Source organism: Athene noctua, chromosome 8 (genome assembly GCF_965140245.1).
Source record: "Athene noctua chromosome 8, bAthNoc1.hap1.1, whole genome shotgun sequence".
Lineage (NCBI taxonomy): Eukaryota > Metazoa > Chordata > Aves > Strigiformes > Strigidae > Athene > Athene noctua.
The window spans coordinates 7,853,429-7,872,213 of record NC_134044.1 but is presented as its reverse complement, the minus strand read 5'-3'; the positions used below and the strand labels follow the sequence as shown (position 1 = coordinate 7,872,213).

At 35.6% G+C, this 18,785-nt stretch overlaps 1 protein-coding gene across 2 annotated transcripts in view; it reads right to left on the bottom strand.

Annotated features, from left to right (window-relative positions):
- CLSTN2 (calsyntenin 2) overlaps window positions 1–18,785 on the bottom strand; it is a 400,483-nt gene that overhangs the window by 48,563 nt on the left and 333,135 nt on the right. For both annotated transcript variants that reach the window (XM_074911635.1, XM_074911634.1), the window contains 2 exons: window positions 16,036–16,284; window positions 15,351–15,472 (listed from right to left, as the gene is read on the bottom strand). In XM_074911635.1, coding sequence (XP_074767736.1) covers window positions 15,351–15,472; window positions 16,036–16,284 — 371 coding nt within the window. The remainder of the gene's footprint in view (window positions 1–15,350; window positions 15,473–16,035; window positions 16,285–18,785) is intronic.

The window sequence follows — 18,785 nt, the reverse complement described above, 5'->3', positions numbered from 1 at the left end:
CTAATAATAGTTAAAAAAAAAAGAATACGAGTGTTAAAACAAAATAGGCCCTCCTAATCCTATGCAATTATTTTTCAAATATTAATATAACTTTTTTTTTTTTTTCAGTTTGCTTTCTAAAAACCTGACTGAAATGCTAACACTCAAATGTTAAAGGTTGCATTTAAGACAGGCATCTTGACTGCCTGCTGATCCAAGGGTGAGGTTTCAGGCAGCTGAGACGTCTGGCCATACTTCTGAAGGGTATTCAACAACTATTTTTTTCTCTCTGAACATAAGGAGGTTGCATTAAGAAAAGGGAGGTTGTCACTGTTCAAAATAGGATGATATATCCTTCCCTTGCTGTTAGTGTCTGAACAAATATAATGCTTGTTTCAGTCAGTTATTTAGACATGTCATGGAGGTGCAGAGAGGGTGATTAATGCAAACTAGACTCCAGAGACAAAGCAAACAAGCTAGTTGTGGCTTGTTTGCTTTTGAGGAGAAACACTCAGGCTCATCTCTGAAGAGCAGATTCTGAAGAGACCGCCCCTCTCCTCCTCCTCCTCCCTCTCACACATTCCCACCTACACACATCACTGACTTCATTAGACTAAAGAACTAGACTCGCCTCACCGATTCAAATCCCCCAGGAAGTGCTATGTGTTATTTTTCATTCATAAAATAAATATTCAGTCTTAATACCTCAGTTCTCACCTGCTACCTGGAAAATACCAGGATTCCTGGGTTGGATAGTCTGCACACAGAAGAAAGCTCCCCTGGGCATGACCTCTATATTGCTGAAAATGGTACTGCTGGCTCTTTGAAGGCTTTCCATCACCTGGAAAATCCCTCTTCAAAGACTTGCTATCTCTGAAGGAAGTGTTGACACTGCTTGCAAGCTTGCAAGGGTTGCTTTAAGCATACTCACCAAAGGAAGATAGAGCTGACACAGGCATTCAACACCCTTTCACGATTTCCACATTTTGGGAAAGGTGATTTACTTGAAAAGTATTTGCTGTGCTGAAGGTGCACAGTGCAAATGAGAGATAAAAGAATTCCTGCTCTTACACAACTCTCACATTAAACTGAGAGGATATCTCCAGAGAATCACTTAGTGTTATTCATATGGGAGCCCACTACTATAATAATTTTAAATATTTTTGCTCTAGTCTGGAGATGGAGATAGCTGTAACTGCAGAAAGACACATAAGAAATAGACACTCCTTCCCCATACAGATTAGTGTTGTATTTACTTCACTTTCAGAAACTAATTAAGACATAATGCAGAGAAAAGCAAAATGCTATTTTGTTTTTATTGCAGATAAGAGGTGGCAATGAGTCATATATGGCTACCTTAATCATTTCTGTAAAGTGAAGAATGGTTGTATATCCATGCTTCTGTATTTATACTCAAAGATGTCAGGAAATTATACGACCCAAATATTATGCATAGTCTCTTTATTGAAATGGTAACTGCTGGGCCTTTAATTACATAGCTGGCATTTTGCAGACAGGCTGATTATATGTTATATACCATACAGAGGTAATTAGTTATCAGCTATATTTATGACTTTGCCAGAGAATGTTGGGAATTTTGCATGCATGAGAAACATTTTCAATTGTATGATCTTTTCTCTTCCTTTTAAACAATGAAACTGAGATCAGAATTGGGTTTACGATGTACAGCATGATATATAGGTAGATTACACTCAGCAACTGAAGAATATTTTAAGTATTAATGAATGATACCCAAGTATCATTACAGTACTATCTCAGAATTTACTTTACTTGCCCAAGGCTAGTGATTGCTCTGATTGGTTTGTTATTAATATCCACAGTAGCACCACCAAGACTGAGCTACTTTATATCATTGCACAGGAAATATGTTCTTTCTGAAACCTAACTTATGTGCTGTGAACAAAAATTTTGTGAGATGGCTGAGTTTTTTGATAATTTTGTACAGAAAACTTCATGGAAATTAAGTTCACATAAAAATGCCTCCCTTTCCCTTTTACTCAGATAAGTAGCAGACTTACAGATATTAATGGGTGGCAGATGAAACCATTACTATAAAATAAAAATTTTCCTTTAAAAAAAAGATATTGTCAGGTTTGCCTTTTATGAAAAAAGCAATTTAAAATCCCAAGAATATATGAGAAATACGTATTTTGATATGTAATCCTGTATCTCTTGTCTATCTGTATGTGGAGGTGCGTAGAAGAGATCTGTATTTCCTTTTGAGATTTTTTTTCTCTAATATTTATTCTTCCTCTTGAAGTATGACAAAGCATCTTCTGAATCATAAGCCTTAAGTATTATTTTTTCATTTAACACTTTTTATCCTCTCACATTTTAGCTCTACAACAAAAGATTCTGAAGCTCCTGAAAGGGCTTGTATATCAAGTGTTTCGTGATGATGACTAAACTTGTCTGAAGGGTGTGAAGACAGGATGCACTTAATGTGAGAAATCACATTTATACTATATCTGTCATACCAAAATCACAGCTGAAAGCATAGCTAATTTATTATCAGAGAAAAGGCAATTCTGTGGGGCAGCCAACTATCAAAGTGAATCTGTGAGAACATCAGTGTGGGTCTGTGTGCTCCCCTCGAGGGTGCAGCAAGCATACACTCACCCATCCCTTGGTGCACAGGAATTGTTAATTTTTATGTAGCATTCCCCTTGCTGATTAGGTTAAGAGGACATCACTAGCTGTACAAATTAATAATGTATTTTAAATTTAGAGTATGGCACATTGAAAAAATTACAGAAAAGCAACATTTGGATTTCTTATGGCTACTAAAATAGATTTGTTTGTGTTCTGATTTTCAAATTATGGGTATGAGGTTAAGACACCATTAATGTGTGAATTCATGCAAGTTTTATACTCTGTTACTTTAGACATAATCTTCATTCCCAATGCATACAAATACATATGATACATCAATACACTGGGTGGATAATTCAGTGTAGTAAAGCTTTCGTTTAGTTTTCTGAGATGATAATTAGAATAAGCAGCTGTACAAAATTTGGAAATTATAACAATTGTAAAATTTTTTTATGATCTATTCTATTTCAAAATATAACTGTGAAAAATACCTGTGTGCTTTGAGCTCAGATACAGATACTCTGCAACTGACTTATGCAGCACACATCTGTCCTATTAAGCTACTATTTCAGTTTAAAATAAATATTGTAAGATGCCCTTAAACTATAAGTACCTCAATATTTTTGCTGCTAGCACACATATCATGAAATTGGAAACTGATAGACGGGATTTTTGAAGACATGAAATTCAAGTGAGATGTTTTTCATAGAAGTCATATCAATAGCAGTCAGAGACATACACACTTTTTCATACCAAACCTTAGAAGTAGCACTTCCACAACTTGGAGCTCAGACATTTCTAGCAGAACCCAATATATTTAGTGTGCAAATTTCAGGAAATAATAAATTGTTGATAATGTCTTTCAAATTTTTAAGCAAATGTTACTTCCTGTAAAGCCAACAAAATTTAAGAATTAAAACAGGAATAAGGTACTAGAGTCTACATCATTTTGAAGGATAAAGGATTTTTTGGTGGATGATTCTAAGCTTTAGTCCATGTGTACCTCAAGAACTGATTCATTGGCTTGAATGAATGCAGGTGGTTTTCGAATGCTGAGAAGATGGCTAGTCACCCAGCTGGTCATGAGGAAAGGGGCACCTACTGAAAAGTTTTCAGCATTTCTGACAAAAAAGTTCAAGAGCATGTAAGAAATCAGAGAATTACTTGATTTCCTGAGCCTTTATGAAAACCTGAGTGGTGAACAATTAAACAGGCTTTATTCTTTTTCTAAAAACTTCCAAGGCAAGCAATTAAAGGCTTGGCAGAAAACCCTGTCTTGTAAGACTACCAGCCCAAATGTGTTTCCTTAAGTCCAAACCATTGCTATGTGTAACACAAAACTAAAAGGTGGGTGAGAAAGGCACGGTTGTATTTTAATTAGCTGGTGATTAATGTAAGTGCAGATTTATTTCTGGGCTGATTCTTGATGCCTAAATTCCAAAACAAAGCAAACTGCTTAACAGGTATGAAAACTGCAATTGAAACTTCAAATTAGAATGGCTTTTATATGTAAGCATGTGATAGTTAAATGAAAATCACTGTAACCACTTAAATAAAAACAAGTCCATAGGTAAATGGTATGCCTGCTCAGGGCTGTGTATTTCTGAAATCAAAACACAATTAGTCCAATTGAACTAGAAAGTCACAGTCAAGGAAAGGAAGAACAGTACTGCAAGGAATCCAAGCATGCAATTCAGAAAGGTCTCATCGTAGTTACCTCAAAGAAAGTGGACATTCCTGTTACCTCTGCATACAATATAGGAGTTAGATTAATAAAATAATTTTCTGTTTGAATTGTAATACACTTAACTGTGATCCCAATTCTTCTATTTTCTTTAGGTGAGCACTGGGCAATAAGTAACCACAAGAATCTTCATTAAATCATCCACATTCAGTTAAATATTCAGAACACAGAAAATGAAGACTGAATCTGACATCAGGGTGTCTGTGCTGACCATGAAGCATTACAGCAAACCCTTACTTGGGAGTGCATCCAAATCCAGTGATGTCAGCAGAGATGTCTTAGTGAGAGAGCGCTTGAGGCCACTTACGCAAAGAATTAAAAAAATGCCATCCAGGCTGTGCATCCAATTAGAGCAACAGTAAATTGCTCTGAACAAATCTGAGTCCACAGGTTAATTGGAGTAAACAAATTGAAAGGGAAAAGGTGGAAACTGTAATAAAACAACCATTGTAAGATTGAAAATAACTTAGTAAGACCCTGAATTCTGACTAAATATTTGAAAAAATGCAGTAAAATTCTTCAGTGACTTGAATACTGAATTGTCAATTGAAAATTGAAATTGTCCATTTGGAAGAACAGTAGCACAGGCCTTGGAAGATCTGTGCACTATCAGCCTGCAGCTTTTCATTTAGTTTTGAGCCGGCATGAGTAAGTTAGGAATAGGAACTTTGGAAGGTATGCTATAATATGATAGTAGGACTTTGTGCAACAAATATATCATAGTGATGTTTCTTTTTTGAAAATTTACTTGCTGATGTAGGATTTTTATGACTTTAACATGCAAATACTAAAAAAAAAAAAAGTAATACTTATAAAAATATTACAACTATCAATAATAATACTAAATCATGTTAGTAATTTTCCTGACATTATGATTCAAAAAAATTGCGGTTTTTAACGTTAAAGTTGTGCTAGGAAGCTTACAGTTTCACTGGAAAACAATTTCTGTTAATGGAAAATTCAAGTGAGGACTCTGTTTTTGCCTGCCTAGGATGTTTCTGTAGGCTTCATTTTCTGCTTACAAATATGCAACTATAAAGTAAAAAATGCTTTCAAGACATGAAATTATTCATAAGGTTTTCCATTTTCTAGCTAGCACTAATAATACTACTAAACTATATACGAATTCACCATTATTTGTAACATAATCAGAGCCGAGGTGCTGGTTAAACTTTAAAGTAATCCTGGCTCTGTCATACTCACAGCTCCAAGCACAACTTGAAGACTTCATTTCTAATTGGTGGCACTGAATTTAAAAACTGCACAGTTATACTGACATTATTTCAAAGCTGTTGACAATTCCTTTACTCTTACAGAGCATGTATTTGGTAAGAAAGCAAAGGTTTAGATTCTCAGTGCAGTAGCAGTTGCATTGAGAACAGGGCAGATTTACACCAGCAGAGGCACTGGTTTACCAGCTTTGCAGATGCTTAATTCAGCCCTCAGGAGTTGTTTACTTTCTGCACTAAATAAGCCCACTAATATCATAATAGTTTAATATGGCCAATAGATATCAATTTTCCTGAAAGTCTGGTGAATACAAGAAGTGTTTTTTAAATCTGTGTCTTAAGACAGTAACTTAAAAAAGTAGAGGTCTTTGAAAAGTGAAGTTGACCTTTCTTCAAAATCATGTAAATTATAAACATTTGGTTTATCCACCACAGTCATTCCTAATACATCCCAAGAGTTCTGTAACTAAGAAAATTGATTTTGATGATATAGGGAGGTAGGATAGTCAGAACTGACAAATCCATACTAAAGGTAAATGTATTCTACAGTCTTAGGTGTGGAATTGTTTATATGGTCACTATCGGAATTGTTTATATGGTCACTATCACATGACAAATTACTGCTCTAAGTGTCATTAAACCATTAACAACCATAATAATATTTTAAAACTATTAGGCATTAATGAGAGTCACACGTAACAAGGCTGGAAGGAATTTTAAGAGGACATATTAAGTCCATCTCTCTCTGCCAAGGTTGCACCAAGTACATCCACTACAATCTGAATAATAAATATATGAAAATAAATTTTAATGGGTAATATAAAAAGGGAAGATTAGCAGATCAAGTTCTACTTCCATTTTAATGCACATTTCAGTAGCAAATAATTCGATTTCTTTAAGCTTTAGTTTCCTGGTCTAATAACAAGTTGGATTTATGGACAAGAGTACAATAGGAAGAACTCCATTGCTAAGTGTGGTAGACTGAGTTCACTGGAATCTGACCATAATGTGATCTACCATTTTGTTTCATTTGCCAGAATTTCACATTATTAATATTGTGCTCTTCTCAAACCAGCACCTGTTCTTGAGGTGTGCAAATGACTCCCTCTTGCCTGTTTTCCCTGTAAGACCGTGCTATTTCCTACTGCCTACCAACGTCTATTCGATAAGAAGAGAGTCCAAGAACCTCAGAGAAATGCATGCCCTGAGGTGTTTTTTGCCAACCCGTCAGTATAACCAGCTGCATGCCCTGTGGCCTATTGGACTTCAATAATTAATGACAAGCTTCATGAAACTCTTAGGTGTCACATCTAGCATTCCCATAGCACAATGGAAAAAATCCTGGAATGAGGATTTTTTTTCTTGTTTTATTGGGTGCATTAGCAAATAAGGTATTCAGCTTTCAAATAAGAATGTTTCTGCATAATGTATATACACTTTTGCATTGTGACAACAATGCAGTGAAGCATAAGAGTTTGCAAACCAATTCGCATGCGAGTTGTGAGCTTTCTGTAGCCTTGAAATTTGTACTGTGTAACGCTTATTTTCACAAAAGGTTTCAAAAATGTGGATAGCTTCATTAAATAATGAAATTGCTTAATCATACTGACAGATAAAGCACCTGAAAGCCCTCATTACATATTGTAGCTGCAGCGTGTCTTTGTGCTGTCATGCTGTACCTTCAACGTGTCTTAGTAAATCAGATCGATAGTTTGTTCATGATGAAATAATTCTATTATAATCCACCTTTCTTGTTTCTAAATTGCATCAAGCAAGCATGTCAGATCAGTAGCACTTGATGACGACAGTTAGGCAGCACCCGGTGTTATTTTTTAACTATATAACTAGAAAGTTTCTCAGTTCTGCAGTTTTACATAATTGTTCATGACACGCTTAAACATATGCATTTCCAGGCTTTGCTATTGCCAAGAGACTATCCAGATGTGGAAAGTAAATCAATGGAAAAACAACATCACACTTTCATCCAGAAATCATAGCTCCAAGGCTGGAATAAACAGCTCATGCACATAGATAAATGAATTTATTGATAACACATGCTATTTATTGCCTAACCTGCATAAAGGATAAAGATGTCAGTCCTACTTTAGTGAAATGCTTCAACCACCACCTGAATGCTCCAAAGCCAACCTGCTTTTCTTGAAAGATAAGTAACTAGAGGCCTAGGAAATTCCCAAGTAACAGATCTTGCTCTCCAGCAACATTTTCAAAACAGTTTGTGCCTGTTTTGTGCAAACTCTGGTGGCATCACTGATAAATCAGGGACAGGGTAAAAATAAATATTAAAAACAGCCTATAAGAAAACAAACGCCACTATTCACCTTCACATGCATAGCTCAATGGGGAATTTCTGTTCTAGGCTTTATATTTCTAGAGTTCCCAGAGTACTGTAGAAACAAGGCAAGTTAACAGACACTTTAATCCAGCTTGTTTAGACATATTAATAACTCCTTATCAAGATATTATCTATACAAGAAATTAAATGGATTTGGGGGCCTTCTCACAGTATGCTTTAAGAGAGTAATACTTCTGATTAGTTCATGGTGCTATAGCGAGTTTTAAATTATATTTCATTCTATACAGATTTCTTTTTTTTTTTTTCCCCTTTGATTTGATTGAAAAAGGGATGTCTTAGGGTCTAAAGGGCTTGCTGGTTGCAACAGTTCTAAATTCTAACTTCCCTAGGTATGTAAATAACAGTTTCTCAAGTAAGAGTCGAAAGACAACATGTAATAGTTATCATTTTCAGAAGAATCGACCTAGCTCATTTTAAGTCTTTGGGAACAGTGGGCCAGCATGAACAGGTTTGAAAATGATATACCACTGTAATAAAACTGTCACAGTCAGAGAAATGAGAAAACTGCAAAATACAAATACACAGACACATGTCCAAGTAATTTTAAGTAAATGCAAATAGATAAATTGTGAAAAATTTTCTGTAGGCAGCTCAATTGCTTCTTAAGGGTCATAGAGGTTTTACAGAAGCACAGAGCAGTCACTGTATTTCACACTGGGCTGGACTTGAGAAATCAGAAATGAACAAAACCAAGCTAATTTATAGGGGCTATTTCAGAGCTGGCCTAAAGGAATTTTTGTATCATAAAGCAAGTTCTTGGCAGCCACTCTGATTTGTTTGTCAAAATTTTGTTATTAGCAGTGATATTGCAGTTGCACTTAAAAATATATCTTAAACAAGCTGCTTTCAATTGGAATCTCAAAGAATATTTTTGGCATTTATCAGCACTGCTGACTCGTGCTAGCAAAAGTTGTTTTGAAGCAAGATGCTGAATAAAAATTTGTCAAGATAGCATTTAAAGATGGAAACTGGTAAATAAACTGTATCAGAATAGACAGGGCTATACTCTAGGACACAGGGTGCTGTGGATGCTGCAAAGACTTTTTAAGTCCTGGAATTATTTCATCTCTGTTGCAGCATTATCATGATTCCTTTATCTTACTGGCTCTGTAGGAAAACACCTAACTTCTTTCTGTAGTTTTATGAAAGACTTATGCAGAGTGCTGTGCATGTCTGCATGCCAATTTATAAAATAAGTGATTAAGAGCCTAAGAAACTCCTGCGAGCTTCAAGTAAAAATAAAAAAATAAACTTCATCAATTAAAAAGGAAGTTAACTTTCATTAGGGCATGATGTTGAAAATTACAGGACTGACAAGCCTGAGGATTTTTATCTAGAGGTGAAATTCAGTGTACAGAGATGATGGAAGCTTGCTCCGTCGTATCTCCTCAGTGCACTCTTAAGCCTCTAGGACTGAGAATACTATGTACTTTCCATAAATATTCACTCATTTTCCTTCTCTCTGAGCCTTTCAAGAAGGAGGCCACTTTGGGCTCTCATAATATGAATGACTGTCTTCTCAAAATCCGATGCACTCAACTAACCAATTTCTAAAAATCCAGCATAGAAGAATAACTTTGACTCATAAATACTGTAATTTGATGGAAATACCTCATTTAACTAGCAAATGGTCCAGATACCAAATCCCTTTCATTTTGCCCTATCATGTAACATACATTTCTTCAAAAGTTAGTTCCTGCTCTATCCTGTCCTTGGGCAGTAGTTTATTTTAAAAAGTAGAGGGTAATGAAGGGCTTGAATGGACAAGACTGCTTTCTACAGGTAGAAGACCATGTTGTATGTGGTCAGTGAAGTCGTTAAATACAGAGGAAGGCCTTGCCTTGATCCTTCAACATCTGTGTGCACACACAGAGGTAGAATGCATCATATTCAGATCTATCTAAACCTCTTTCTCGAGTTCCTATTATGAAAGTAATTGTTAGGGGCTTTTCCACAATGAAAAGCACTGCAGGCTTTTTGGGTTATTCAAAGCAATTTATCTCATTTTAGAAAAGAAACAATAACTTTCTGTATGTTTATCTATTTTTTGCTGACTTAGAATGAGTCCAGATCATGCAGTGCATTCCCTGTTTTTTAAGGGGATCAATACCAATTTTGCCTGTAGGCTGGAAGACTATTTTCAGGATGATAACATGAGTATAAAACAGAAAATAATTTCTGATAGTGGATAAAAACAAATATATGTAAAAAATGTTAATTCCTGGCTAAGATTCCTTCTCCCACTCAAAAATGTGTTCCTATTCTGTTGATTTAGGGGAAGGAAAAATACCTCTTGGCTTGTCTATCCTCAATATTAGTATAAGAAATGCAATATCCATGATGAACAGAACGTGAAATACACTGTGCGTTGTCCTATTTAATGTTATTTTTTCCACTGTCACCAAAGACTTGAATGCCTTGGTTCATTATTAAAACCATTATTTTGATTTGGTTCTGTATAGGCTATAGAAAACAACAGCTCAAATGGACAGCAATCGAAGAAGAGAATTCTCCTATATTAATCAGAAATGGGGAACATACAAGAATTGTCATTTCTTATAGCAGAAATTCAAAGATCAAAAGAGGTTTTTCCTGCAGATGACAATGAGAGGAAGGGGCGCTAGTTCGAACCTTTACAACAGAGCTGCTAACAGAGCTCCCTAAAATGCTTTTGGAAATACCTTTGCATTGATAGAAAAAGAAGTGAGAATACTTTATTTTTAACATCTCTAGGGTGAAATTCTGCCCTTGTTAAAATCAATTAAAATTTTTCCACCGATTTCAAGAGAACTCCAATTCTAATATACATAATCTCATTATAAACTGATCTCTTTTGCAGTCCTGGTATACTTGCATCAAGGAATTTGACAAGGCCTGACAAAGCACCAGTGGCTGAAGGGAAACGTGATCAGAGATGTAAATTAAGAAGTTCACCAACTCCCACGTCTCCAAGGGTACTTTTGTGCCATAAAGAGCTCAGAAAGCTCAGGCCCTTACTGGACCCATCCCACATGCAGTTATCTCCTGTGTGCAAAAGGAGGCTGTACAATCTGACCATTTTCTTAAAATCAGTGACACATCCATAAGTTGAACATATAGTCATATGAACATTCCAACAGAAGGGAACCCTAAAAGAAATCATCACATCTCTTTAAGAAAAACAAATAAACAGTTTTTATATTTCATATGTTATTCTTAGATGGCTAGATCTTTATTTGGCTGCCTGAATTATTCACTTAATATCACATTGGTGTTCTTACCTATCTGAGACAATTAGATGATGATTTAGGTGCCTTTTACTGAATCTGGTGACAAAACTTTTTATAACAGGTTCTCAGGTGTAAAGAGTGCCTTACAGTTAAGTATGAGAAAATAAATAATTTAAAAAGTTGACAAACACATCATGATACTCAGTTCAAACCTTTGCATGGAAAACTGAGAAAAAAGGTCATGATTTTGAAACAAATGAAACACCTGCACTTCCAAGGAAATGGTAATAAGTAAAAGGAGGAGCTACCTCTAATTGGGGCTCTATTGCAGATGTATGGGAAAACCATGCAGGTTTTTTTACCCAGCATGCATTAGAGACATCACACTGATTTTCTTTAACATGGCTCTTTCCATACCTTTTATTCCAGATTACTACTAATAGATTCTCTCACAACTAAGACAGTTAATTTCTTAAAGGATGAAAGTGGAGAAAACCCCCAAGCTATACAGTTTTCTTCCCCCCCCCCCCCCCCGGTGTTTCTTATAAGTAGTAAGGACACCTTCATCTTAAAGTCTGTTACCTCTGATTATTAGCATTTTTTGCAAACATACACATCTTGTATGAGCAGTTCCATACTAAAGGCACATATGCCCATGGTTATGGCACTCTTGGGTCATGCATCCTCAGCACATTAAGTAAAAAATTAGACTAGCAAAGTCCAGTAAGTTTAATGGAACAAATAGGGCTAAGTACACTGAGAGCCATACTGAAAATAAATCCTTAGGTCTATGAACTAAACCACACAATCTTCCCAAAGCTAACTTGGCAGCCACTACTATGTGGAGGTTTCAGACACTTGCTATGCATGACCGTTATGATGGTTGTATTGTATCACGAGGCTTCAGATGTACTGCTCAGGTGTAGCTACATAAAACGTTACGTGACTCCTTGTATTCATCCAAGAATGGAGTCTGCAACTAAGATGGGTGCCACACCCACCTGCCACAGAAACGAGATCTAGAGAATTAAATTAAATTTGGAATGACAAGTTCACAGTCTTGGTCAGTGCCTTAAAAGAATGAGTAATCTGGTGGACTAGGTAGAGCCCAAAGCAGCTGGTATAATAAATTTTACTACTCTGCAGTAAGAATGATAAATGATTTCACTAGTTTATGCTTCACCCTATTCCAAGGTCACCAGATTCCTCTCAGCAAAAATAAGCTATGGATTGTTGTCGCAATCATAAAACAAGCTCAGCAATAAAGTACTGTGCCACATTTTATTCTGCTATGGCTGTGCTTTGTACCAACCCCTGAAGTGTCTTCCACAGTCATATATGCAATATCATCCACAGTATCCCATATCACAGTGTGGTCCAGACGGTGAGAAACTGTACAACACTTAGGTACAGCTCAATTCCCACGCTTTTCTTAAAAACCAAGGAATCAGAGGATATGACACGAAAGAATGAACAATTCTGAAGGTGAGATTTCCAGAGGTATTTCAGTATCTAAACAGGCAAATATGCAACTGGTGGGATTTTCAGGAGTGTCTAGAGCACTTAATCTACTTTTGAGAATCCAGCCTTAGCTTCTTTTCATATTGAGATCCAGAGGAGTTTGTAGTGGGATGTTAACTTGCTTTTTGATGTGGTTTTAAAATATCCTGTGCTTTCTAAGGTAGACCACTGTAGGTAGATAGCAATAAGATGGCATAAATTTATTACTCTGAAGTGAAAATTTCTGACTGCCTTGTCTTCAAAACCATGCAAGTTCCTTACCAGTCCATTATTCAGATATGTTTTATTTTCAGTTTCTTTTAATTTACTCTACTATGTAGGCCAGATGGAGCATTGAAGAAGAGGTAAAGAAGCAATCTTTACTAGGTCCCTTCATGACACAACTTGGAACAGGATCTCTGTGACAATACAAATTAATCATCATGGAAGTCTGGTCACACAACCCATAACAAACTTTATTTACACTTTAATCTTACATTCTTTTTTCAGCTAGAAAGAACAGTTGAAAATATACTGTGGAAATCAATTGACAGTAGCTGAATGAAAGAAAATGAATGATGTGACCTAAAAAATCTTTTCTATCTCTAGTTTCCATCATGTAGGAGTTTTCAATAGTAGTTAGGAAGATTCTCCCTTCAGTGCCTCAATGCAGCTCAACTGTTCTGTAGCACTACAATCTGGGAACATACTTTAGGTTACACAAAGGATTATTGGCAGTGAAATATACAGTTTAGAAGCAAACAGTAGAAATTAGTTAATATGTCAAGCAGTACTTTGGGTTGCCTTTAGTATATGCTCTTGCTGAGATGGCTTCAACAAAATAACTTCTCTCCAGAAACATAACTCAGAGTACAATCGATTGAATCTCAAAATATCTCCAAGGACTTATTGAGTCATCCCTAGTTGAAATCTTTGTGTTCCTCTAGGATTTACATCACAAACAATGAGTTCCTGTCACAAGATATTTGGGATTCTACTTAAATGTCAGCTGAAGATGTGAGAAGTTTTCTGCTGGTGCAACTCCCCTAGGTTTATTAATTTCAGACAAAATCTGTAGACTTGCCCAAGGTACTTTTTATCCCTTGTTAGATAAAAAATAGCACTTAACAAGTTAGATACACACACTCTTAGCATGTAGTTTTGAAACAATGCACCCTCAAATTCATACACATTTCCCAAATCAACAGACAATCCAGAAATAGATTTCTGAGATGAGCAACACTTTCTGCAAGGAAATAATACCATCAAAATAGAAATATAAAGAGTGAATGTTGCTCATCAATAACATGGATGCTAATCAAATTCCAGTGCAAGGCTAATCACACACAAATGTTTGCCTGATATGAAAAAATAATATCTTTTATGATATAAGAAAGAAAAAATAATCAGAAAGATGTTAGCACTTCTGTACTTTTCAGTTTATGCCATTTTTCCTGCCCATTTTTTTTAAAGTATGAAAATGATGTGGAGAAATTAGAGTAAGAATAAAGTAATCATAGATGGCAACAGAGATTAAAAAGTCCTTTCACACAATCAAATACATACCCTGTCAATGGAAAATTGTCTTTGACTACATTTTCCAGTATTTTGTAATGGTTAAATTATAAGAGTTGCACATGAACTTCATTTATTGAGAGGACATTGATCCTTTCTCACGGTAAGGATATAGAAGTTGATTGCATTCAACTTTCAAAGTCAAAATACTTTAAATTTGTATTATCATTACTTTAGATTCTTAGTCTAGAGTTTAGGAATACAAATCCTTCTTCAGCACTCAGAACAGCATTATCTGAGGTGACATCAGTTACTCATGACTTGTAATCTTCAATATGAGTTAATGTAAATTTACCCCTTTCTAGACACTGTAAGATCAAGTACAGCAGAAACTGCTTCCAAACTGGTTAATGGAAATGCAAAGCAATACTATGATCATCACATAGTTTCTTACCACAATCATCTGATAATCAAGACAAAGATCATCTTTTTATACGCATTCTGAAGGTGAATTAGGAAAGCAACCATTCCTGTATCTACATCTTCAATATCATAGTTTGGACTAAAAGACATGAACAAACTTGCTTTGAAAAAATACTAATTTGCCAGAGTCTGTCTTCCTTCATCCAAATGATCTTTATCCTGCTTAGAATTAATAAATCTATGAAAGGCACCTCTTATCTCTTTAATAATAATTTCCCTGCGATATACTCTTCATAATAAGGAGAAATTACATACAGCACAGCAGATGAAATTAAAAGTCTGCAGATTAGATTTACAATATATTACAAAAGCCTGTCTGTGTGTCAGCATACTTTTTATTGAAAAGGTTTCCATCACTTCCCTTGTGCTGATTAAGTAGATTTTTTTAATGATAAATGGAAAACTTTTAGGGAACTATATGCAATGTCGTATCTCTATCCATTGCTGAAGGATATAAATCTCTACTTACTGTTTAAAATTATTCAGTTAAAAACCCTACTGTATAAAATGACTCAACCAAGTTAACTCATCTATCTCTTTTAATGTGGATCCCAATTAGAGTTATAACAGTTACAAGTTGCAATATAATTGCAATAGACTTCTGATTTTCCAAAGCAGTTATGTGAGGATTTGTGTCATTCTCTACGATTTCTACAGGGGATGAAGAGAAGGATGGGTTACAGATAAGAGAAAACCACAGGTACCTGATCCAGTTTCCAGTGGAATTCTGCAGGACGAAAGGTGTCAGCCTGATCAAAGTCTTTGCGCAACAGAAATACTAATCGGCAGTTGTGTACGTACAGGGCATAGTGATGTCGGTTCATCTCTGAAAGGAGGGGACCAGTAAGATCAGTGATCAACACTTTTGTTAAGGTGAATTTAAAGCAATATACACCTAAACCACAAAAGACAACCAACTAAAAAAACCCCAAAGAATTGACTTTTCTCAACAACGTGTATCGTTATGTTTCTGGGGGAAGCCACATATGGTAAGCACCTTCCTGAATTATGCCATATTAGTCTTGTTTATGGAAGAGTTGTGTTCAAACTAATAAAATCCAAATCAATATTTAATATAACTAGTTTCAATGAAGAATTAAAACTGTTTTCCCAATCTAAATAATAATAAAATTAAACCTAACTTAATTTTATCAACCAACTTCTATAAAATCTACAGATATGTTCACAAACATTTTCCAAGAAGAGAACCAGTGCTCGAAACTTAGGTAGAGATCAGTCCCATCAATAAGCTATCAAGTCAGCAAAGCTTAGAGTGGCACCATCCAAGCTTAGTAACTTTTTTTTTGAGACTAAATTAAATGAGAAGAGATGATAACACTCTACTAACTTTGTTATGCTCTTTACCTAACATTTCTTCAATACACTCACCTGTCTTGTCAGAGTTGCAGAGAATAGTCTCTTTCTCAGCTCTTAATCCAGGACTAGGTCCATGTTTCATCCACAGAGTAATGGTGAATTGATCAGTTAAATTCTTCGGGACTATTCCATCTGGGATTTTCGCTCCTTGCTTTCCATCAAATTTAAAAATCATGTCATTGTTATCCATGAGAAGCCCAGCTGTCCAGTTAGTTGTTGCACTGGGAGATGGTAACAGGTCAATGGCACCTGAGGAAGCTCCTGCAAATGATATATAATGATGAGAGACTAATGAAAAAACTGTGAGGATTAATTTAATATAGGCCAGGGTCCAGATTCAGAGTCTTTAGATTATTTTTACTATCCAAATGGTCCTACTAGCTTCACCATCAAATCACATACATGTTATAAAATACTGACCACAGTAAGAGTTCTCAAGATTAAATGTATTGCACAGAAAACTAGAGACAATATTTTAAAGTTATCTTTCTTGAAACTTCTCATTATTTTCTAAAATTCATTAATGACATTTCTTCAGTTATTTCAAGAACTGCTAAAACTAAGCCCAAATTCTTTACATCCACCTGAGAAGCTTTACATCTTAACCCCCTGACAGCATGGAGATATATGGTATGCAGGGATGACATGTTGCAAAATACCTGTGCAGTGGGAATGAATTTAGGACAAGTCGTCTAATGCCCAGTAGACAGCCAGGGATATTCCCAATAATATTGGTATGAATGTTAATACATACAGAGTATTTGACCTAGAACAGACAACATCCCTTTAATTCTGGCTTCTGGAAGATACATGATGGTTGTAATGCCATGTGTTCTTTTCTAATGATAGATCTAAGACTTTTAAGTGGTACTTACCACTCAGATTAGGATTTCTGACCCCCCAACCCAAAACTAAATCATTAACAAAGTGGTTCCCAGTACACAGTACTTGTTTATTAGAATTAATTGGGGGAAAAACCCAAACTAGCAATGGAAAACGCTGTGGTGCCAAGATCTGACAAAATAGCACTGTTCTTTCCAGCTCTATGTCTTCTTACAGCTTAACAATTGTCAGACACTTTTAAAAACATATAATGAGCTACCCATAACCTTTACACAGCTCGTGAAAGATAGCATTTAGCAAAAAGTGTGCTTCCCAGAGTAAAAAGCTCAATCTTTGTATTCTTGTTGATGATTTGTCAAGTAAAAGTATGGTGAACAAACCACAACTGCATAAAAAAATCTCACACTAGTAAGATTACCCATCCTCCTTCAGTGTCCAAGGAGAGAAGAAAGATCCCAACTTTCTGCAAGAGTGTCAAATTTTAAGCCAAGAATGTGCAGAATTGTATCCTACGGATTTTTAAAAAAGTATTATAGTAATGATATGAAAACATTTTTAAGATTCAGTAACTGAATCTCTTAGACAATTCTCCAAAATTTATTGCAGTAAAATGAGGTTATTTTGAAGTGATAGTAATATCAAACCTAACACCTACATGTTCAGAATTTGAGCACAAAGTGTATTTATTTTACAAACTGTAATTCTCTCTGTCTAAGAGACATCACTGCATTACTTAATACAGACGGTATCAATAGGAGCACATCAAGCTCAGTTTATCCAGATGGCACAATTTGTGATAAAATGTCGTCTTTTTTTTTTTTTTTTTTTTTTTTTTTAAATTCAAGACGCTAAAAAATAAAATTACTTGCATGGGACACAAGTAAAACCATAATTTTATTTTGTGTTAATATTTATGGTTATCTTTTAAACTTACAGAAGGAAATTGCTTGCACTGTGGTGTATATCAAAGGAAATATACTTCTAAACGGGCATATGTTTATATTAAGTAATTTATGGGCTCAAAGAATAAGCTTCATCCCTTACTCACTTTGTCTACTCTGGCCGTAAAAATTGGAAAGATCCATTTTATTTCCACTAGAATATATCTGTGGGAAAACTCCAGAATGGAAGTCTCTCATATTGCTTTTAAACTGATTCAGCAAGATGCTCAAGTAAACTACTTTACTTTCCCAAATTAAGGTCAGGCTTGTGTAAGAGCATTTGGGTAATCAGTGCCACGCTCAACAGATTCTACTTTATGTGCCCATATTTTTGTGGAGACTTATGGGTTACTCTGGAACCTCACCCTGTTAGTGTGTGTTAATCCTGTACTGAGAACAACTATTGGAATATGTGCTTCAGATATTTAGCTGGAAGAAATCATACTTTGATTTTTTGATCCTAATACGTTAAGCACAGTTTTGGACTGAGACCCCTGAGGTATGCCTTGCATATGAAAGTGCTTGTTTTCACAAGCAACTTAGAACTGGCCCAACTCCTCTCCCCACCCTGCATGTTTGTGCTGCAAACTTTGTGCCAGCATAAGCACGTACTGATGCTGTTTGCTGAAGTGGACCAGACTGTTGGCTTATCTGGAAGCTAACTGTCCAAATAAAACTAAGCACAAATTTCTACTTTTCAATCAGATCGATTGCCTTCAAACCTCCTGCAAAACTACACAACTCAGGATAAAGGAGAGAGGCCAGGATCTACCCTCTTAGCCAGAGCATGGCCTTTACTCAGTGTTTCCATCTTTAGTTTCCCATATGCCATGTGAGAATTAGCAATTCCAGTATTTTCTGTTTTATCTACATTTAGAGGGAAAGAAGACAGCACCATAGCTCTTTCCACCGTATTCTAGTCTCCTTAACAGAGTATTTTTTTAAAGTGAAATTTATTCTGGATATGTTTTTGCAGTC